A 23532-nucleotide genomic window follows, 5' to 3' on the forward strand; every position below is an offset into this window, starting at 1 on the left:
TAAATATGTATGTATTTATATACGAAGCAGCCACACTAACGCTTGTCAAATTCTGATTAACAGAATTATTATATATAATATATATTGGATAGATAATAATTTATATGTTAAATATAATGGCTGTGTTCTATCTTGTAACAAATCTGAGGTCAAGCATCTGCTTATGATTAGTAATACAAAGTAGGAGTCTATAAACTATAGCCTACTGGCTACCTGATTTTAGGAAAATAGTTTTTGGAATGCCTATCCATTTGCACATGATCTATGGCTGTTTTTGTATTGAAAAACATTGTTCAGTGATTGCAATGCATACCATTACAGTAATGTGTACTGAAAATATAAGACTCCCTGGCTTGCAAAATCTAAAGTACTTACTTTCTGACTCTTGATGAAAAAGTTTGCTGACTCTTACAATAAAGAAAAATAATGTGAGGTGCTGATAATAACTTATACTTTAGAAAATGGTTTCTGAACTTTCTACAAACAGAATCACACTTCCAGGTAAAGATGTAACTCACAGACTTCCAAGCAGCTTGAAATTCTGATAAGGATATAAATCATGAAGAAAAAGAAAAGGCATCTATATAAATTGGTTATATAGGGAGCCTTATAATGTACTTGAGTACAGGAAGTACAAAAACAGCATGTATACTTAATAGGAAGAGGTAACAGTACTCATAGAGTTAAAAAAAAAAAAAAAAAAAAACAGCTCACTATTTAAAAAGTTTTCCCTTAGTGATTCTGAAGTACAGTTAGAGTGGAGCACCCTGGCTTTAGGGACTAGAACTACAATTGAGTGGAAATTATAGATAGGCAAACAATTAGAACAATTATGTGATGCCTCTCCCAGTAGTGCAACATGCCGTCCTGTAACACGTTATGTTCTGTCATTTAAGGTTTTTTTAAAAAAATTTTTATTTAAAATTTATTTTATTACATTTACTTATTTTTGAGAGACAGTGAGAGCATGAGCAGGGGAGGGGCAGAGAGAGTGGGAGACACAGAATCTGAAGCAGGCTCCAAGCTCTGAGGAAGCATTCAGCACAGAACCCGACTCAGGGCTCAAACCCACAAACCGTAAGATCATGACCTGAGCCAAAGTCAGACACTTAACTGACTGAGCCACCCAGGCGCCCCTGTCATTTAAGTATTTACTAGATGTGTTAGGAACATGAGAGCCAAAAAGGAGCCAGTGTGGTATGTGGCTTGTGGATAGAATTTTTTTTTCCCCCATGTTTAAAAGTCTTTTCTCATTACTAGAAAGAGTGGATAAAAAATCAGAATGAAGGTATAAATGTATTCTGACATTGATAGTTTGGAGCTGTTCCAAACTTTGCTGTTGTGACATTATCCCCGTGTTCTGGTGCTTATGTGCATTAATTTCTGTGGGATGCATCTTGTCTAGAAGTAGAATTGCTGGATTGTAAAACCTGTACATCTTTAATAGGTAGGACCAAATATTTAAGGGGCTGTATCACATTACACTTCTATAGCAGTATTAGAGGTCTCATTGCTCTGCATTTTCATCCACACTTAATTTTGTTAGACTTGAATTTTTGCTAATCAGGTGGGTGTAGAATAAAATAGTGTATCATTATGGTTTTGATTTTTATTTCCTTGACTACTAAGGAGATTGATAACCTTATGTTTATCGTCAATTTAGATATCTTTTGTGAGGACTCTGTTCCAAACATAAATGTTTTGTTGTTACTAGGCAGTCTGTTATTAGGTAGTCTGTATTACTGATTTTTTTTTATATTACTAATTTTTTAGGAGTTCTAATTGGGGGGCTTGGCCATTTCAGTTATATGTAGAGAAAATATCTTTTATAGCTTTTTTCATGTTATGAATAATATTCTTAACCTTAAAACTATCTGAGGTGATAGAAGTTAACTTTTTGTGGTAATCATTTGTCAGTATATGTATCTATCAAATCATTATGGTGTATAGTTACACAGTTTATGTCAATTACATCTCAATAAAACATGGCGTTGGCAGGGGAAAAACTTTTTCTGCCCAGAATGCATTATTATTTTAAGCAGCTTTGTGGTTTTATCTTTCTTTAGTAGGCCTTTAATCCATTTGAAGTAGGTTTTTGTGTACAGTGTGAGGGTTTGACTTACCTTGAGATATATGGATAATCATTTTTCCTAGCATCATTTATTAAAAAGCCCATTTTGGGGGGCACCTGGGCGGCTCAGTTGGTTGGGTGTCTGACTTCAGCTCAGGACATGATCTTACAGTTCATGGGTTCGAGCCCTGCATGGGGTTCTGTGCTGACAGCTCAGAGCCTGTAACCTACTTTGGATTCTGTCTCCCTCTCTCTGCCCCTCCCCCACTTGCATTCTGTCTCTGTCTCTCAAAAAATGAATAAACATTAAAAAAAAAAAAATGAAGGGGTGTCTGGGTGGCTCAGTCAGTTGGGCATCTGACTTCAGCTTAGGTCATGATCTCACCGTTTGTGAGTTTGAGCTCTGCTGACAGCTCAGAGCCTGCTTCAGATCCTGTGTCTCCCTCTCTCTCTGCCCCTTCTCTGCTTGTTCTCTCTATCAGTAATGAAAAAAAATTTTTTTGACAATTAAAAAAAAATGAAAAGCCCATTTTTGAGGGAGAGAGGCTAAAATAAAACCCACTTTTCCCTCACTGATTTTCAGTATCCCCTCATATCAAGTGACTATATTTGATGCATCCATCTGATGTCTGTTCTATACCATGGGTCTATGTTGTGTGTCCTGATAGCAGTTCCACACTTTAATGATATGATACAACAGGGCTTCCTACCTTGCTCTTCAGTAGTTCTCTATTTTCTTAGGTCTGTGTGCTTTTATTTGAATTTTCCAAGTCATCTTGGTAATTTAAACATAAAAACCATTGGGAATTTAATACGTATTGTGTTGACTCTAATCCATGAATGTGCCTGTTCTCCATTTATTTAGGTCTTTAATGTGTTTTTCTCATGTTTTTATTAGGTTGAACCACATAAAATGTCTTTGTAGGTTCAAAATAATTGAATGTTGGCAATTATATGGTAGATCCTGATTTAATGCCATCCAGAGATCTGATCTTATATGGGTGTCTGTTATCCTTATTTAACTTCAGGTACTACTTGTTATTCCTGTAAATGGTATTTTTATTTCATTTTCCTTTATTAGTGGTATACAAGTAACCTTTGATCTTGGATCTAGTAGCCTTACTAGATTTATTAGTTTTAATTTACATGTCGATTTTTTGGGGAATCTTTATGGTTATAATCATCATGTGTGAATTATGACATTTTTGTCTTTTGATTTCTTTTATTCACCAACTGCATTTTAGTATGTTGTTGAAAGGAAGTGATGATAGCAGGCATCTTTTTTCTCCTTTATCTCTATAAAAAAAACTTTCAAAATCTCACCAATATCTATAGTGTTTGACATAAGTATTTTGTGGATACTTTGTGTGGGATTTTTGCATTGTGTTAATGAGTAAAATTTGCATGTTAGTTTTCCTATTTAACTGTCCTTCACAAATTATTCAGATTTTATAAAATAATGAGAATATTCTTTTATGGTGGAGTTTTGTTTCCTTTTCTTGAATGGTATAACTTCTCACTAAAGCCTTCTTTGTGGGAAGGATTTTTATAATTGGTTAATTTCTATAATGATCATAGGGCAATCCAGATTTTCTACTTCTTGAAATAGAATTTTTTTTTTTTTTAAGGAACTTGATTTTATCTAAATTTTATTTAAACTTCAGCTTTGATACTCTCTATTGTATTGAAGGTGCAAAGGAAGTAGTAAATACAGGACATGATTTTTAATCTGCCTTGGATATTTGATAAGGGAACTTGGAGTTAAAGTTCATGCTTGTTTCTATTTTTAATCTGTGACTACTAAAAAGTGAATATGCTTAAACTGTCTAGCGATCAAATTCTATTTTTAGCTTATCATTTTCTGTTTATATTTTAGCTTTGAAAAAAATTCAGAACAAAAGTTTAGGAGTTTTAAGTCCATTTTTCAAAATACTTTGTTCAATTTCTATTGTGATGCATATTCATTTAATACCACATGAAGTTATGTTAGTTTAGATATTTATAAGTAGAATTTGAGGGGCACCTGGGTGGCTCAGACCGTTAAGTGTCCAACACTTGGTTTTGGCTCAGGTCCTGATCTCAGAGTTTGTAAGATTGAGCCCAGAGATAGGCTTGTGCCCTGACAGCACCAAGCCTGCTTGGGATTCTCTCTCTCCCTACCCCTATACCCCTCCCCTGCTCCTCCTCCACTCATGTGCGCATGTGCGCTCTCTCTCAAATTTTTTTAACAAAAACTTAGCCTTTAAAGACAAAAAAGTAGAATTTGAATCCTATAGGAAGAAAATCCTTTATCTAAAGCTAAAGTAAGCTATGGATGTACTTTATTTTCAGTGTCCTTTTTCTAGGGCTTTTTACTTACTAAATTTTATCCAACTCGTTTATCATCACATCTCTTTAGTGATATTCTTATTATTGTACCATTCTTACACTACAATTTTGGTGTCCATATCAAGTTATAAATCAAAGTTTACTGTATTTTAACCATATTGGCCTCTTTGTGGTGCTTAATCATATGAACATGCTTCTGCTTCAGAGCCCTTGCCATTTGCTGTTCTTCTGCCTGGTCTGCTCCACACATATCCTTATTTGGCTTGCTCTGTGTCTTGTCTTGGTTGTTTGTTCAGACATCACTTCAAAAGAAGCTTTTAATGTTGTATAACATTACATATGTACATGCAGGGCATTGAATTGTTTCCTTACTCTTTCTTTGTGGTATTGATTATCACCTGAGATTTCTCTCTCTTGCCCTACTTGTAGTAGTTTCCTGTTGTTGCTGCAACAAATTCATAAATTTAAATGGCTTAAATAGTAGAACTTACCATTTTATAGTTCTGTAAGTCAGAAGTCTTATATGGATTTCACTGGACTAAAAGTGTCAGCAGAGATGTGTCACTTTTTGGAGAATCTAAGGGAGAATCTGTTTCCTTGCCTTTTCCAGATTTTACAGGCCTCCCAATGCCTTGGCCCATGGCCTACTTCTCCCATTTTAACGTTGCATATCTCTGACTCACTTCCCTCTTCTACTTTTAAGTTCCCCTGTAATTACCTTGGGCCTACCTGGTTAATCCTATTTCAAGGTAATTAATCATGTCTACAAATTCTCTTTTGCCATGTAGTATAATATTCACGTGTTCCCGTACTTAGGGCATAGATATCTTTGGCACCCATCATTCTGCCTGTCATACCACTGAAATGTTAGTGCCTTGACTTTTGTTGGCTACTGTGTGCCAGGCCCTGTTCTAGGCATTAGTTATAATGAATATTAAGTAAATAGAGTATTTCATAGAATTGGAGATTAACGGTTTTCTTTATTTTACCATCTCAAATTAAAATATCTTGCTATTGGACCAAAGTTGTGTTCTTTAAGAGATTGAGTTTGAGTTTGCATCTACAAACCTGCATGAATCCTACCTTGTGGTTCAGTTCCTGGGATACTTTTTCTACTTATACCCACTGATAACATTGAAATGGTCATGTTTATTTTTTATCTCTACCTGCTAGGTGGTTTATTTACCATTTATCTTAAACTGTGAGAAGAGCCGTTTGGTGTCCTAGCTTTGAGGGTGTTTCTTAGATGTCTCATCTCAAATTTTTTTCTTTTTTATGATTTCATAAAATAGTGTGCCTTATAGTTGTCTTCCATTTAGAGTCCTAACTTTGGGAGTTCTTCTTAGACTACCCCATTGCAGGCCAGTTCTTTTTTGGTAGTACATAAAATAATGTATTTTATAATTGGTGGTTTATTAGATTCAGTTTTGGCTTCATCAGTTTTGTTCAGAGGAAATCGGTATGGTAAGCCTTCAACTGAAATGATAGATAAATGAAAAGGTGATTCTAGTTTTGAATCTGTTTTTGTGATATTTATTGTACCACCTAATGAAGTACATGGAAGGTTTCTGTTTCCAGGTAGGATGGAATAGCTGGCAGTAGATTAGCATTTTTACCTAAAACTAGAAGAGCCAGCTCAAATAACATTATCATCTGTTATGTTAATGAAGCAGAGAGGTAAGGAGAACTACCAGAGCCTATGACTCTGGAATGGGAAGAACCTTAGAAAGCAGTTGGTTTTTGTAGTTGCTTTTTGCCCTGGGAACCCTTGCTAATAATTATGGATGTAGAGCAGATCTAGTTGAAAGCAGCTGGGGGCAGGGTGGAGACTGAGCTTTTGGCAGATGTTGGGGATGTTTCACACATATGGCCTGTTTTCCTCACATGACTTTTGCTAAATACTGGGGTTTTGCTGGGCAGGAGGCTAAAAATGTAAGTAAAAAGCACAGTGGAGTTTTCAGTAGTCTTCGAAGGCAAACAGATTTTGTGATCACTGGGTGAAATGGTCCCACAGAGTATACAAAAGGCTCTTAGTTGAAAACTGGATGGCTAAGACAAATATGTAGACTACATTTTGTAAACAGGCCTTGCCTCAGCATAGTTGCTGAATAAAATGTTAAATCACCACAGTATCTTCCCAGCACGAGGAAGATTGGTCTGAAGCCTCCTCTAATGTTTTATACTTATATTGTTGAATATTTTTGTTTGGTTTGATAACATCTTTATCTCGGCTTCATTTTTTATAATATGTTTTCATTAGAACTGTATTTCTAAGTTGAGAAATTTTTTGTCCGTGTTTTCAGATGCTGTTCTATTATGTTCTCGCTTACATTGTTTCTGATGAAACTTGGCTCATATTCCTTTTGTTTTTATCTTTAGTTTTCAGCATTATTGCAATATGTGATTATATTTTCTTTATATTTATCTTGCCATGGAACCAAAAGTATGGTACCAAAAGGTAGGGCCACATAATCAAAAACCAGAAGAAAAATCAATAATAAAAATGGACCCATAGGTGATACTGATAATTCAGGTTATCAGACAGGATTTTAGAATAATTATGATTAATATGCTCAAGAAAATAAATGAAGGTGGAGAATTTCAACTGAGAATTGGAATCTATAAAAAAATCACTGGGAATCTATAAGATAATTACTCTAGAACTGAAAAATACAGTATCTGAAACTAAGACTTCATTAGATTGGCTTAATAGCAGAAGATAGGAGTAGTGATAGGCAAGTCAGTAAAAAATATCAAAACTGAAACATGGAAAAAAATTATGAGAAACAACACAGAAAAGACTGTCGGACACATGGGACCTGGCAAAAGGTATGCATTACATCTATTTGTTGTTCCCAAAGAAGAGAAGGGTGAAAACAATATTTGAAAAACTAATAACTAGAATTTCCAAAAATGGGAGAAGATAGTCCAAATTGAAGCCCTGTGAACCCTAACCAGGATAAATACAAAGAACACACTGTGGCATATTGCAATAATGCTGCTGAAAACTAAAGATAAAAACGAATATGAGCTGAGTTTTCATCAGAAACGATGTAAGCTAGAACACAATGGAACAACATATGAGAACACTGATAAAAAATGTTAGAAATACATTTCTAATGAAAATAGATTACAAAAATGAAGCAAGATAAAGATGTTATCAAACCAAACCTAAGAATCCAAACCCTTTTGCCCTGCTGGTGGGAATGCAAAATGGTGCAGCCGTTCTGGAAAACAGATGGAGGTTCCTCAAAAAATTAAAAATAGAACTACTCTACGACCCAGCAATTGCACTACTATGTATTTATCCAAAGGATACAGGTGTGCTGTTTCAGAGGAGCACATGCCACCCCAAGGTTTACAGCAGCACTGTCGACAATAGCTAAAATATGAAAAGAGTACAAATGTCCGTTGGCAGATAAATGGATAAAGAATGGATAAAGAAGATGTGGTATATATTACTCAACAATCAAAAAGAATGAAATCTTGCCATTTGCAACAACATGGATGGAACTAGAGTATATTATCCTAAGTGAAAGTAGTCAGAGAAAGACAAATATCATATGACTTTACGCATATGAGGACTTCAAGATACAAAACAGATGAACATAGGGGAAGGGAAGCAAAAATAATATAAAAACAGGGAGGGGGACAAAACATAAAAGATTCTTAAATACAGAGAACAAACAGGGTTGCTGGAGGGGTTGTGGGTGGGGGGATGGGCTAAATGAGAAGGGGCATTAAGGAGACACTTGTTGGGATGAGCACTGGGTGTCATATATAGTGGATGAATCACTGGATTCTACTCCTGAAATCATTATTGCACTATATGCTAACTAACTTGAATGTAAATTTTAAAATAAATTTTAAAAAAAATCCTAGGAAAAAAAAAGACATAAAAAAAAAAAAAAACCAACCTAAGAATCCAATACCAACATACTACACTAAAAGAAATACTAAAGAGACATGAAATACAGGAAAGAAAAAACATAGGAAGGGTAACTGTATGAGTAAGTTCAAATAAACTATTCACAACACACAATAATAGTGAAGTTTAAAATATGTGTAAAATAAAATGCAGGACAACCACAAAAGATGGAAGTTGGTAAATGAAGCTATGAAATTCTGATATGATCAGAGAAGTAGTGAGAACTTAAAAGTAGATTGATTTTTACCTGGTATATTCTCTAAGAGCCACCACATTAAAGTAATATTTTAATACATAATTAAATATTAAAAGATTAAAAAATAGGGTAAAATGGAATAATTATTAGAATAATTCAAAAGAAAGCAATCAAGAAGAGTAAAAGAAACAAAAAGGTAGATAAAATAGAAAACATATAGTAAAATGGTAGAAACAAACCCAGATATGTCAGCCATTGTATTAACTATATGTGAGCTAAATATTAAAGATCACCAGAGGAGATAAAAACAAAACCCATATGCTGCTTATAAGAAAGACTCCTTAAATATGAAGTCACACAAGTTGAAATTACAAGGATAGATGGAATTCTAGAAAGATGACAACAGCATAGATTTTTAATCTCCCTAGATATTCTCATACAAACATAGAACAACTAAAATATCTAACCCGAAAGTCATGGGCAACATTTATAACCATTCAGGGAATTGTGGTATCCCCTACAAACACCAAAATAGCTGGTGGGATAAACAACTGATAGCTATGAGACCTGTGTGGTATCAGCAGCCGTACAAGAGGTAGGAGAGGGTAACTATAGCATATGTGATGAACCCAAGCACACTGAAATAATAAAACTAGTTCAGCAAGCTGTTTTGAGAATAACAGTTATGGTGTTCATCTTTCAAAATAACCTGCAGTGATTCCTGCTTCCTGGTATACCACTTCCAAGAACTATTAACAGTTTTACCAAAAAATGAACTGGATTTGATTAAGCATTTCTAAATGCAAGGGTTGGCCATTGTTTTGTGCAAAGGGCCAGATGGTAGCTTTAACCTTTGGCGGCCAAATGGTCTCCACCATCACAACTATTCTGCCACTATAATACGAAATGAACTATAGAGAATGCATAAATGAGTAGTTTTTCCAGTAGAACTTTATTTATAAAAATAGGCAGCAGACTAGGGTTTTTTGACCTCTACTCTGGATCCAACTACTAACTTACTAGAAATACAAATGATGGGGAAAAAACCTATTTAAACTACACTTTGGGAATGCACATATCAAAATCAAGTCTGCGGGGAAACTCTATAGGACAAATAATAGCAGTTCTTCAACAAATTGTAAGCAAGAAAAAGATTGCATGGAAATTGATAGGTTAGAATCTTTAAAGCACAGGTAGAACTGTATATATCATATGCTTAGGCAGATAAGTGATAAGACTAAGAAAATTAAGGTAAATAAAACTCTTGAAAGGGAATAATGAGATTGGGAGGGAGCATGTCAAGTGCTTCTGAGGTAAACAGTTCTGTTTCCTGTCATGATTGATGACTGCAAGAATGTATACCTTATAATTGGCTATACTACACATTTGTCTATGCAGTTTTCTGCATTTGTGAATATTTGACATTAAAAGTTTTAAAAGGTGAAACAATAGAAAAAGTTACCAAGCAAATTCTAACCAAAAAAAAGTACACTTTTGATATAGAATGCGTTACAGAGATACAGAGCCATTTTATGACAGTTTAAGAATCCTAAATCTCTGTGTACCCAATAACAAAACTTCAAAAATATAAACCAAAGTTGACATGTTAAAAGGAGAAATCCACATATAAGTCCATAGTCACAGCCGGAAAGTTTGAAGAAGCTTATGCAAACAGGTATAAACTGTATCTATGAGGAGTATGGCTTGGTATCTGAAGGACTTTTCTTTTTAATAAGAGGTCAACTTTTTACCCAGAAACTTACTGTATTTACTGGAAATATATTTAAATCTTTTATTTTGATTGATAGAGTATCATTTTATCTAGTATTTAATTTATAAGAAAACTGTCTTGTTCCTAGATAATCTAGGTGAAGTCTATAAATTTTTTTCCTAATATTACACTAAAGTTACACTTAATTTTGAATAGTAACTAGTCACTATTTGACTTTACCTGCCATTGGAAAGCTCAAAGTGATTGGTATAGCTATAGTCCCAATTTGTAAATAGACAAAGTTCAGTGGGTTTCCTAAATGACTCTTAATTATTTGTATATGATTTAGATTTTGCTGGCAGAAGTTAACTTTTCTTCTTTTTTTAAACAGGGGTTCTGAAGGAAAATTAAATGACTGCCAGATAAGATTCGTAAATGAAATCTTTAAGATCGAGAAACCTGGAGCACATCCCCTCTCACTGGCAGATGGAAAGTTTTTAAGTATGAATTTTTCTTATGGATTTAGATTACATATATTGTACTTGATTGGTATTTTAACCACCCAGGGAATAACTTCCGAGAAAGTATAAAGCTGCTGCAGATCATACAAATTTATTTTCATGACCACAGTTTTGATCTAAGATCCTTTCTGGTTTAGTGAATTTTTCTCAAATGATAAGATTTGTTTTTAAAAAAACAAATTTTTTTTCTCACCTTGGCATTTTATTGCCATTTTCTTGTTTCGCTTATTATAAATCTGTCCAAATAACATTTCAGTAATTTTGTGGCTACTTAGATTGATTTTTAATAATGAGACTTACTTTCATATGAGTAGAGCCTGACAGTAATGATGGTTAAACTTTGAATTTCTGGGAGGTAATAAATGAGGTTTAAATAATCATGAGAATATTAGAACGTAGCCCTACCTTTTCACTGTGCATATTGTATTTGCTTAATATCATACAGCTGGTTGGTAACAAAGGTAGGGCAAGATTTTAGGTCTTTTAATTCATGATTGAATTGCTATCTTTCCAAATAGATTACTGTTTCATACTTTCTTCTGAATTTTTTGTGGGAAGCAATTTATTGGCTTTATGCCACATGTCAATGTCCAGTATTTTTTGTTTGTTTTTTAAGATTTAAGTAATCTCTACACCTAACGTGGGGCTCAAACTTACAACCCTGAGATCAAGAGTTGAATGCTGTATCTACTGAGCCAGGTGCCCCCAATTTCTAGTATATTTTAGAAAAATAAAGTTTTTAGGCAGACTAAAACGTTCTGCCTAACCTCTTCTTACCACAATTGTGCAAGATTACAGCAAGACAAGACCTTTAACAGATCAGTAAATAGACTTTCATGTTACCAGTCTAAGCCATTCTCATTTTTTGAGACTGCAATGTTGATGTATCTAGATTTGAATTAAGAACCTTTAGGAGTACTCTGTCAGGCTCTGTGCTGACAGCTGGAGCTGCTTCAGATTCTGTCTCTCCCTCTCTGGCCCCTCCCTTGCTCATGGTCTGTCTGTCTCTCAAAAATAAATACACATAAAAAAATTTTTTTAAAGAACCTTTAGGTGTACTCTGTAGGAGTACTTGTGTGGTTATATCCTAGGATTACAGGTAACTTGAGTAATTTGAGTAAACCTTTTTAATGTAACTTAGTCATTCTCAGTAAAACAGTGCAAAACCAAGATAGATAAGGTTTTTGTCATCTTTCTATTCTCAGTACTTCTGCATGTATTCTGTTCCCTCTCATTCTCCATATATCTCTTCTCTGCCTAATGCTACTCACATTATAGCTACAACTTGTATGTGAAGAAATCATTTCAGAGCCACAGCCAGACTGCCACTGATCATATCACTCTTCATACCAAAAATCTAAGCATGCCAAAGGCATGTTTTTAGGTCTGTCATGCATCCATTACTTGTATGTTGTCATAGCTCCCTTAGTGAAAGTAAAACAAAATTGTAATCTGCCATTCATTAGCAACAATAGAGTCGAAATCGACTCTTGATTTCAGCTCAGATCATGATTCTCAGGGTCGTGAGATTGAGCCCCATATTGTGAAGACTGTTTAAGATTCATTCTCTCTCTCTCCCTCCCTCCCTCCCTCTTTCTCTTTCCCTCTCTCCCCCTCCCCCTCCCCCTCCCTCCCTCCCTCCACTTCCCTCACTTGCACTCTCTCTCTCTCAAAAATAAAATAAAATAAAATAAAATAAAATAAAATAAAATAAGGCAGTCACCAGTTAGAAAGATAGTGCTGAAATCAGTGCCTTTTCTCTTCCCCCTCTCTTATTTTTCAGATATGGCTTCCCATTTCCCTTATATTGCTAGATCAGTTCTGATATGGTAAATTTCCTCACAAATATGTTGTGTACATTTGTCAGAAATTCAAAATATAAAACAATATTAATTTAAAAATAGAACTCCCAAGAAGTAATCAGTCAAACTATGTATATCATCCCAGACCTCTTCCTCTATCTACATAATTCATCTGCAAAATTCTGCAGGGGGTGCCTGGGTGGCTCCGGTCGTGATCTCACAGGTTCGTGAATTTAAGCCCTGCATCAAGCTGGCTGCTCTCAGCATGGAGCTTGCTTTCAGATCCTCTGTCTTCTCTCTTCTGCCGTCACTTGTGTTCCCTTTCTCTCTCTCTCTCTCTCTCTCTCTCTCTCTCTCTCTCTCTCTCTCAAAGATTAATAAACATTAAAAAAAAATTCTGTAGTCCTTTTTGAATTTTATATAAACTTACCTTAGTTTTCATAAAATCTTCCCAACCATTTCTCTTGACGTTTTAATTTTTGGTATTGTGAACATAAAGATTTTTTAGTATATATACTGTATATTTTAAAATTTCAAGGGAACAGTTGGGTAGAAGGTGTTTGGATTTTAGTAGGTTGCCAGAGTTCTGAACCAATTGACAAGATAAAAAAATCAACTGGGTTAGAAATGCTATTTCTAGGGGTGCCTGGGTGTTTTAGTCGGTTAAATGTCCAACTCTTGATTTTGACTCAGGTTATGATCTTAACATTTGTAACATCAGCTCTATGCTGACTATGGAGCTTGCTTGGGATTCTCTCTCCCTCTCCCTCTGCCCTTCCTGGCTCATGCATGCATGTGCTCTCTTTCTCAAATAAATTTTAAAGACAAATAAAGAAATGCTATTTCTATTATGTTAAAAAGTATGTTGGGGGCATAACTTGAATAAGAACCAGAATGGGCTTGCTAACTCTTAACAGCCCTCCCCTTCCTACTTTAGCCTATTCAAGGAAAGGTTTGGGTCTGCAGAGTACATGGTATTTAATAGTTCCACTTATTAAGTAGTTAGATCCAAACGACTTTAACAGAATGTAGTATTCCCTTGAAATTTATTTTTTTATTATGAATATCACTGTCAAATTGGCTTACATACAACACCCAGTGCACATCCCAACAAGTGCCCTTCTCCATGCCCATCACCCATTTTCCCCTCTCCCCTACTCCCCCACCCCATCCACCCTCAGTTTGTTCTCTGTATTTAAGAGTCTCTTGTGGTTTGCCTCCCTCCCTCTCTGTTTGTAACTATTTTTTCCCCTCCCCTTCCCTCATGGTCTTTCCTTGAAAGTTAAAGATACCTTATGATGCCCTGGTGAGTTCACTGTATTGCCCCTGGACATTTGGGGAACTTCCAGCTAGCCAATACAAATTTTTAAGGCAAAAGTATACATTATCCCCATGGTTGCAGGTAATGATGCCCGCTGTGCCTGTGCTTTATCCCTGTAATTTTGGTAAGTATAGAATGAAGCTCAGGGGGCGCCTGGGTGGCTCGGTCGGTTAAGCGTCTGACTTCAGCTCAGGTCATGATCTCACAGACCGTGAGTTGGAGCCCCGCGTCAGGCTCTGGGCTGATGGCTCAGAGCCTGGAGCCTGCTTCCGATTCTGTGTCTCCTTCTCTGTCTGCCCCTCCCCCGTTCATGCTCTGTCTCTCTCTGTCTCAAAAATAAACTTAAAAAAAAAAAAAAAATTTAGAATGAAGCTCAGGCATTTATTCTTAAAGTCCCACACTTGATTATTCTTTGTGATTTTTTTTCTGTTCATTAAGAAAAGCTGTATGCTATCTATTTTCATGCGTTTTTCTTTACAAGATTCATAGATAATAAAAATTATTTTAAGACTGAGCTTGTTATAATTTTGTTCTTACTAGGGAAAAATGATCCTGAGTGTGATATTTGTGGTGGAGATCCAAGTAAGAAGTGCCGTTCTTGCTCCTGTCATATATGTGGTGGGAAACAGGAACCCAACATGCAGCTTCTATGTGATGAATGTAACATGGCCTATCATATTTACTGCCTGAATCCACCTTTGGATAAGGTCCCTGAAGAGGAATACTGGTATGATTATCAGGGGTTTTTTGTTATTACTGTGTTAAGAATTGAATGTGAAATATGTATTTAAAACACAAAAAGATTTCTTAAGATATGTAATGTGTATTAAAGCACTTAAAATTTTATAGCCAGTGGTTTATTGGCATTGATAACTTTGATTATTATCACAGCTTGTGAACTAGTCGCTAGCTGTTTTTAATCCCTGCAGTCCTTCCTCTAATATGGAGTCTGTGTTCTTTCAAAAATGCAAATCTGATTGTGTTAATTCCTTTGCTTCTCAGGTTTTATGTTGCCATGCAAGGCCTTGCACAATATTTTTTTAGTTGATTTCTCCAGGTGCATTTCTTACCATTTTCCTCTTCATTTTCCCAAATACTCTACAGTCTAGCCAGATTAAATATCTTTCAGCTCCTTAAGTAAGTCCAGGTCTTTCTCTCCTCTGGGTTTTTATATTTGACACATTTTCTCTTTGAAACCTATACATCTTTGCTTAACTTTAGGATATTTATCCTTCAGGTTTTCATTTAACTGTGATTCCATCTGGGAAGCCTTTTTGGGTGGCCTCTCTATCCCTCAGCTATTTTAGATGTGCCTGTTATAGTACTTAATAGTTATTTAAGTGCTTAATATATGCTAGATGCTAACAAAGTGTTTTACATGGATTATTGTATTTAATCCTATGAGGTTAATAAGTGGAACCAGGCACTAAGGTTAAATATACCAGCCAAAATCTATGCTAAGTAGTCTTAGCTACAAAACAAAATCATTAGAAAAGAGACTGGGAAGAACATGCTCAAAGTAATAATGAACTTTTTCATGTCATAATAAGTTTTTTCTTCTTAAGCTTTGGACTATTGCTGGCGTGGAGGGTTAAGTTAAGGAATGACATACTCAGAAGTACGGGCATTCCTCAGAGATAGTACAGGTTCCAGAACAGTCTGGTAAAGTAAATATCACAATAAGGCAAGTCAGATGAGCTTTTTTGTTTCTCAGTGCATATAAAATTGATGTTTACACATGATGCTGTAGCCTATTAAGTGTGCAAAATACTTTATTGCTGAAAATGCTAGCCATCATCTGAGTTTTCAGCAGGTCTTAATCACTGATCACAGATCACCCTGACAACATAATAATATTGAAAAAGTTTGAAATATTGTGAGAATTGCCCAAATGTGACACAGAGACAGAAAGTGAGCAAATGCTATTGGAAAAATCACACCAATAGACTTGCTCGATGCAGTGTTGCCACAAACCTTCAGTTTGTAAAAAACAAACAAAAAACCACACAGTATCTGCAAAGTGCAATAAAATGAAGTGTGCTTGTAATAACATTACAATTAGGTAGCTGGTGTTACTGTAAAGAATAGATTGTTTTCTTCCCTTTGGCCTATCCCCATCTGTTGGGAGGGTTGTTACTGTATTACCACAGAAGCTGTAAGGGTGGGTGGAGGGAAGGGATGTAACTTCTTCCTTTCACCCCCTTCCTCTGCCTTGCGTGGTCACAGCCTGAATTTTACCATCTGTAAACATATTTCCTCTAAAATCTCATATATTTTTCTTCCCTTTTGTTTCTGTGGACAGTATGTTCCTGCTTCTCTAAAATGCGAGCCCTTCTGTCTGCTCTCACAGTTCCGTATCCCTTTGCCTTTTCAGGAACTTCATTCCTACAGTGAATTCCTCTCCCAGATTGCCATTGCTGGGTTATTCTCAGTATCCTATAATCTATTCAGTCACACACACACACCCTTCCCTTGATCCCATTTCTTTGCTTCCTTTATGGCAAAGCTTCTCAAGAACTGTCTGCATTGGTAATTTCCATTTCCTCTCCTCCTGTTCATACTTCAGCTCTCCAATTGGACTTTCCTTCTCACAACTCCACTATATTTGTTTAAGTTAGGCTCACAGACACATTCCGTGTTGCCAAATCCATTGGTCCTGTCTAAACCCTCTCCTTACTTATACTTATCAGCTCTCTGTCTTTATAGATTTTATGATACCATATGACCTAATTTTCATCCTACTCCACTGGCCTTTCCTTCTTAATCTCTTGTTGGTTTTCTCATATCTACCAGATTTTGGAGTTTTCCAAAACTATTCCAGCACTATTCACTTGCTTTTTGTTCTTCATGCTTGCTCCCTAGATGACCTCATCCTATCATGAGACTTTAAATATGAAGCTAATGGTTCTAAATTTTTGATATCTTCATAGCTAATCTTCCCTGGGCTCTGTATTCCTGTATTCATTCAATTGCTTACTTGACAAGTATCACAAAAGTAGTCCAGCTGGAGATCTTGATTTCCATAAACATACCCCCTAAAACCCTCCTCCTCCCTCAGTCCTCAGTAAATACTACAGTCATCCTGTCTTCTTGCTCAGGCTTAAAAGCTAAACTTCATCTTTGATTCTCTCTTTGCCCTCCTTACATAGTCCACATCCAATTATACATGAGCAGATCTTGTCAGTCCTGCATAATCTTTCTCCACTCTCACCCTTCAGTCCAAACCAACATCTCTTCCCTGAACTGTATAATAAACACCCAACTTGTGTCCTTGCTTTCACAATGCTTACCAGGTGTCCTTTCTCCCATAGCAGCAGAATGATCTTACTAAGTCCGAATCTGTTCAAAGCCCCCTAGTGTCTTCCTTTTGCACTTAGAATAAAACTAAGCCCATGCCATCAATGACCTGACCTCTGCCTGTTCTATAACCTCATTGCTTATCTCTGTGCAGTTCAGAGTTGACCTAAACTTCAGCTTCCCAACCTTCATGTTTTTCAAGGCATACCACTCCTTCTTATGCCTCGGGACTTTTATACTTAATGTCTTTTTGCCCGGAATGCCTTCCCTGGCTTCTTCTCAAAGGAGGCCAACTGACTCCTTTGGTCTCAGCTGGAATATCACTTCAGAAACTACTCTATCTAAAGATACATGCCATGTTTAATCAGTCTTAACATCCACATAACCCTGAGGTATTTCCTTTATAGAACTTGTCACTTCCTGAAATTGTTTCATTATATGTACTAGTTTTCCTTAACTACTCTGTACAAACATTTTGATCACATTTATCCCCAGTATCAAAATAGTGCCTGACATAGGAGGTTCTGAGCAAACCTGATGAAGGAATGAAGGTTTGACCATCTTTTCTATGTCTCCAAATCATTTCACCTCTGAACTCATTTTTCTCATCAGAAATAGTACCTGCTTTGCCCCTAAGATCTCTGATAAAATTAGTTTTAAAAGTTAGCACATCAGGTAAAATTAATTTTGGGAAACCTCCTGATTTCTCAGTTAGAAGGGATTCTACTTGGTATTATCTGTTGACTTCTACATTTTAATTTTTGCCTTGATTTTGCATCTGTATATCACAACTTAACTGATTTTCTCAGAATCAGTGACTGACTTACATTTTTCTTTCCTGTAGTACTAAACAAGATATCTCATAATTAGGCAGTCAGAATTAACTGGTGGGCATCGGTGTCTTTTTTTCCCTATAGGCCATATGGATAATTATGAAATGGAAAGTATAGGCACATTTAAGATTAATTAATGCAGGGAGAGGCCAGTTGATCTTTGTTAGGGTATTCCTCAAGTTTCCATTTCTTGTTGACATAGGAATAGCCCCATCTGATTCTATAGACATATTTATTTATACTTTGCTCTTTAGAAATGATTTAAGCCATACAGAGAAAGACAGATACCATATGGTTTCACTCTTATGTGGATCCTGAGAAACGTAACAGAAACCCATGGGGGAGGGGAAGGAAAAAAAAAAAAAGAGGTTAGAGTGGGAGAGAGCCAAAGCATAAGAGACTGTTAAAAACTGAGAACAAACTGAGGGTTGATGGGGGGTGGGAGGGAGGGTAGGGTGGGTGATGGGTATTGAGGAGGGCACCTTTTGGGATGAGCACTGGGTGTTGTATGGAAACCAATTTGACAGTAAATTTCATATATTAAATAAATAAATAAATAAATAAACATTAAAAAATTTAAAAAATAAAAAAGAAATGATTTAAGGTAGCTTATAATGATATATAAGTTATAGTAGGGTAACTAACTACAAATAGGCTAAAGAAAAAACAAGTATAGAGAATTAAAAAGAGCTAGGGATAAGGCTTATACATAAACAAGCATCCTTGAATCCTCTGTATTAGCTGTGATAGACTATACGTTTTGACTTGGAGAGTTCTAATAACTAATTTAGATGGGGAGATGTATCAGTTGTATAGTTGAACAGTCTAGGATCATCTATTCTTGCTACTTTTGTTTTAATAATAGGAACTTCAAATGAGTAAATTCCATTCTCCAGGTTAGTGATAAGATCAGAGCGCATGCTGCCATTTGAATTGGACAGCTCTGGCTTTTGAACTGAATTTGAGATTCTATGATATTATAATCTTTCACATTCTTTAAAGGAATGATAAGGGTTTTTTTTTTTTGCTACCTTAACCATATAAATATTTTGAAAAGTTTAATACTAAAATGCCAGCTGAACATCTATATTATACACCAACTATTACATCTTAAAACATTTTCTGACCTAGAAAGGCCATTCTGTTACTGGCTTTAATATGGTATATTAAAATTCCTTTCTCTTTTAAAGGTATTGTCCTTCCTGTAAAACTGATTCCAGTGAAGTTGTAAAGGCTGGTGAAAGACTCAAGATGAGTAAAAAGAAAGCAAAGATGCCATCAGCTAGTACTGAAAGCCGGAGAGACTGGGGCAGGGTAAGGAAGAAAGTCATCTTTCCTTCTTAGCTATAATGTTTTAACTGTAATGCAAGTTATAACTGTTTGATACCAACAGTAGTAGTGACATAAATTACATTTGCTGTATCAGAAATATTAAATAATTTTATTGTTTATTTGCTATAACTTAATTATGTGTTAATTAAATCATATAAATTATGTATTAATTATGCAGTTAGGTTTCTGTTTTGTTCTCATTTTATTTGACTTTAAGATTTGGCTTTAAGGGTAGACATAACCAATTTGTCAAACAACTTGTTCTATAACTTGTAGGGGATGGCCTGTGTTGGTCGCACTAGAGAATGTACTATTGTTCCTTCTAATCATTATGGACCTATTCCTGGGATTCCTGTTGGATCAACATGGAGATTTAGAGTTCAGGTATGTTTTTAAATTGACTTTGTTGAAAGGGTAAAGTTGTAAAAAATTGTAGCAGTGTCAGTATCTATTGATTATAAGTGGGCTAATCTAGGTTGTATCGCATGGCATTCAGTTGTTACAATGAAAGATTCTCTATAGGATGAGTAGACTCTTCCACATAGTTTAACAGGTCCATACATCATGGAATTAGGCATCAGCTGTGCTTTTTTTAATCATTTTTACTGTTTTCTAGATATGACAGTTAACATTATTAAACTTTCTAGAGAATTTTTCTTGCTGAGAATTTAATATTTGAAATATTAGGGGTTTCTTTCTTTAAAATTTGTGGTAAGTTCTCATTTAATGTTGTTGAAGTCCAAGAAAGCTCATTCCGGGTGTTTTGTTTGTAGCTTATCCTCCGGAATGAATGTTAAGTTGTTGGTCAGAGGAAGTGCCAGGTGATCCAATGATAAAATCACTTGTCACATCTTTTCCTGTTGTATCCATTTCTAATTTCTTTATTATAAAGGTAATTTTATCGTTATAGAGATTTTAAAAGTTTTTTGTCCTCATTTTCTGTTTCTCAGGCACCACCACTTTGAAGTTTTAGCTGTTTCTTCTAGATTTACCTCCTTATTTCTAAGTAGCATGTTTATACTGCTTTTGTCTTTGTATTTTAGTTTTATTAACTTCTTTCTATGGTTGATGAGCATTAAGTTTAACACACTGTGTGTCTTCCCATGTTTGCAATGGTTATATTACAATTTTGGCTAAATACATATGCATGTTGTATAGTATGACTCAAATCTTTAAATACAGTAAAAAATACTACAAATAAATACAATATAATATAAATACAATAAAAAGTACACTTAGCATATTTTTAATTGCCTTGGGTTTTTGTTTGCTTCATTCTTTTTTTATATACCTATCACTAATTCATTCCCAAACTTTAAAAGCCCCCATTAATACTGTCTCAGATGCGTTTGCAGTTGTTAGCCTGAGCAGTTAGAAGAATGGATTTGCCATTTAGGAAGTGGGGAAGAATCAGAAGAGATTTATTGTCATCAGGATTGATGAGATTGAGAATCAGGTGGTCCCATCTTCTGAAATACCTGGTGTTTTCAAGGCTTACACTCAGGTTCTGAGGCTTTTATTAGCTTCTCACTGGCTTCTAATGTGTGTCTTTCCCTGCCCCACTGTGCACCGTCCAGGGAATTTGAGGAACACAAAGTAATGCTGTTTTAGTGAGCCAAAATTGAAGACCTATGGGGAGAAGCAATAGGCCATTGAAGTAGTAGAATAGCGTGATTAAACTAACGAATTGGGTAGCATGTTTGGGTAACATTGAGTAGTTTTGGTTCAAACATTTGCTCTATGAAGGAGAAGCTGGAGAAGATAAGAGTTAAGGCTGGGAACACACAGAAGAATGAAACTGGACCACTTTCTTACACCACACACAAACATAAATTAAAAATGGATGAAAGATCTAAATGTGAGACAGGAAACCATCAAAATCCTAGAAGAGAAAACAGGCAGCAACCTCTTTGACTTCAGCCACAGCAACTTCTTACTTGACATGTCTCCGGAGGCAAGGGAAATAAAAGCAAAAAATGAACTGTTGAGACCTCATCAAGATAAAAAGCTTCTACACAGCAAGGGGCACAGTCAACAAAAGTAAAAGGCAAGCAACAGAATGGGAGAAGATATTTTTAAATGACACATCAGTTAAAGGGTTAGTATCCAAAATCTAAAAAGAACTTACCAAACTCAGCACCCAAAAAAGAAATAATCCAGTGAAGAAATGGGCAGAAGACATGAATAGACCCTTTTCCAAAGAAGACATCCAGGTGGCCAGCAGACACATGAAAAGATGCTCAACATCACTCATCATGAGGGAAATACAAACCAAAACCACATTGAGATACCACCTCATACCAGTTAGAGTGGCTAAATTTAACAACTTAGACAGCAACAGATGTTGGCAAGGATATAGAGAAAGGGGAACTTTCTTGCTCTGTTGGTCGGAATGCAAACTGGTGGAGTCACTCTGGAAAACAGTGTGGAGGTTCCTCAAAAAATTAAAAATAGAAGTACCCTACAACTCAGCAGTAGCTCTACTAGCAATTTATCCTGAGGATACAGGAGTGCTGATTCATAAGGGCACATGTACCCCAATGTTTATAACAGTGCTATCAACAATAGCCAAATTATGGAAAGAGCCCAAATCAACTGATGAATGGATTAAAAGATGTGGTGTATGTATGTGTGTGTGTGTATATATATATATATATACACACACACAAACACACACACACACATACACATATATACACACATACACACACACACAATAGAATACTACTCAGCAATTTAAAAGAATGAAATCTTGCCATTTGCAACAATATGGATGGAACTGGAGGGTATTATGCAAGTGAAATAAGTCAGTCAGAAATAGATAATTATATGATTTTCACTCATATGTATGTGGAATTTGAGAAACAGAAGAACATAGAGGAAGGGAAAAAAAATAAGTTACAGAGATAGAGGCAAACCATAAAAGACTCTTCAATACAGAGAACAAACTGAGGGTTGATGGGGTGGGGGGTTGAGGGGGCAGGAAAAATGGGAGATGGGCATTGAGGAGGGCAGTTGTTGGGATGAGCACTGGGTGTTGTATGTAAGTGATCAATCACGGGAATCTAATCCTGAAGCCAAGACTACACTGTATACAGTGTTAGCTAACGTTGCGATAAATTACTTTAAAAAAAAAAAAAGTTAAGGCTGGGAAAGCAGATAGGAGCCAGATTGAGAGAGAGTAATGTGTAATACTTAATTTGGGCTTGGTATACAATAAGACCATTTAATATATTTTAAGCAGTTGAATATTAAAAGCAGAATTGTTCTTACAAGTATTTTCTGTTTGTGATCGGTAGAATGGGGTTTGAAGGGAAAAAACTGGAGGCAGTGAAAAAGGGGGGTTAATAACATTCATGACTCAAACTAAGATTATAGCAGAAGTAGAAAAGTAAAGACTTGAGAGATTTAGGAGATTGAATCAGCAGTATTTGTGACCAAATGTGTTTTAAGAATAGAGAAGAATGATGCAAAAATGACTGTTGCCTTTCTCATGTGGCTAGGGAGCAGTGCCATAATTAAAGACAAGAAATAAGATGGGGAGGGATCTGGGCCACTGATAGCAAATTCTGTTTGACCCAAGTTGAGCTGGAATGACCGGTAGACATAAAATGATGATTATTTAATAATTATTTTGAAACTTGGAATTCTAGATCTGAGCAGTTTTAAGAGTCATCAGCTTAGTACCTAGGGGATATGTAGTAAGAAAGAAGTAAAGTCGGGGAGGAAAGATAGAACTCTGGGTGACATTCAGTTCTTAGTTGGAGGGTTTTAGGATCCAATAATATATACGAAAGCATTTTGTAAACATAACTGTTCAAAGGTATTTTGAGACTCTCTTTATTTCATAGGTGAGCGAAGCGGGTGTCCATAGGCCCCATGTTGGTGGAATTCATGGTCGAAGTAATGATGGGGCTTATTCTCTTGTCCTTGCTGGTGGATTTGCGGATGAAGTAGTAAGTCATAATACAACCTTGTTCTTTAGAACCATTCTTAATCATTCAGTAAAATACAGAAGTTTTGTGTAGGGTGTATAAAACCCCATCTTTTTTTAGCATAGTTTTTATGTTGAAGTGGTCACTTCTATATAAGTTATAAGAAAAGTCAATTGACAGTCTTTAATCTTTACAAGTGTTGATTTATGTATACATGTGGTTGCTGATTATTGCAATGAAAACATACTTTACAGAGC

At 35.6% G+C, this 23532-nt stretch overlaps 1 protein-coding gene across 2 annotated transcripts in view; it reads left to right on the plus strand.

Moving 5' to 3' along the window:
• UHRF2 (ubiquitin like with PHD and ring finger domains 2) overlaps positions 1-23532 on the plus strand; it is a 79229-nt gene that overhangs the window by 37480 nt on the left and 18217 nt on the right. For both annotated transcript variants that reach the window (XM_019438120.2, XM_019438118.2), the window contains exons 5-9: positions 10626-10735; positions 14419-14605; positions 19199-19322; positions 19617-19724; positions 23192-23296. In XM_019438120.2, coding sequence (XP_019293665.1) covers positions 10626-10735; positions 14419-14605; positions 19199-19322; positions 19617-19724; positions 23192-23296 — 634 coding nt within the window. The remainder of the gene's footprint in view (positions 1-10625; positions 10736-14418; positions 14606-19198; positions 19323-19616; positions 19725-23191; positions 23297-23532) is intronic.

The sequence above is a fragment of the Panthera pardus genome, unplaced genomic scaffold, assembly GCF_024362965.1.
Source record: "Panthera pardus isolate Hobbes unplaced genomic scaffold, ASM2436296v1 HiC_scaffold_20, whole genome shotgun sequence".
Lineage (NCBI taxonomy): Eukaryota > Metazoa > Chordata > Mammalia > Carnivora > Felidae > Panthera > Panthera pardus.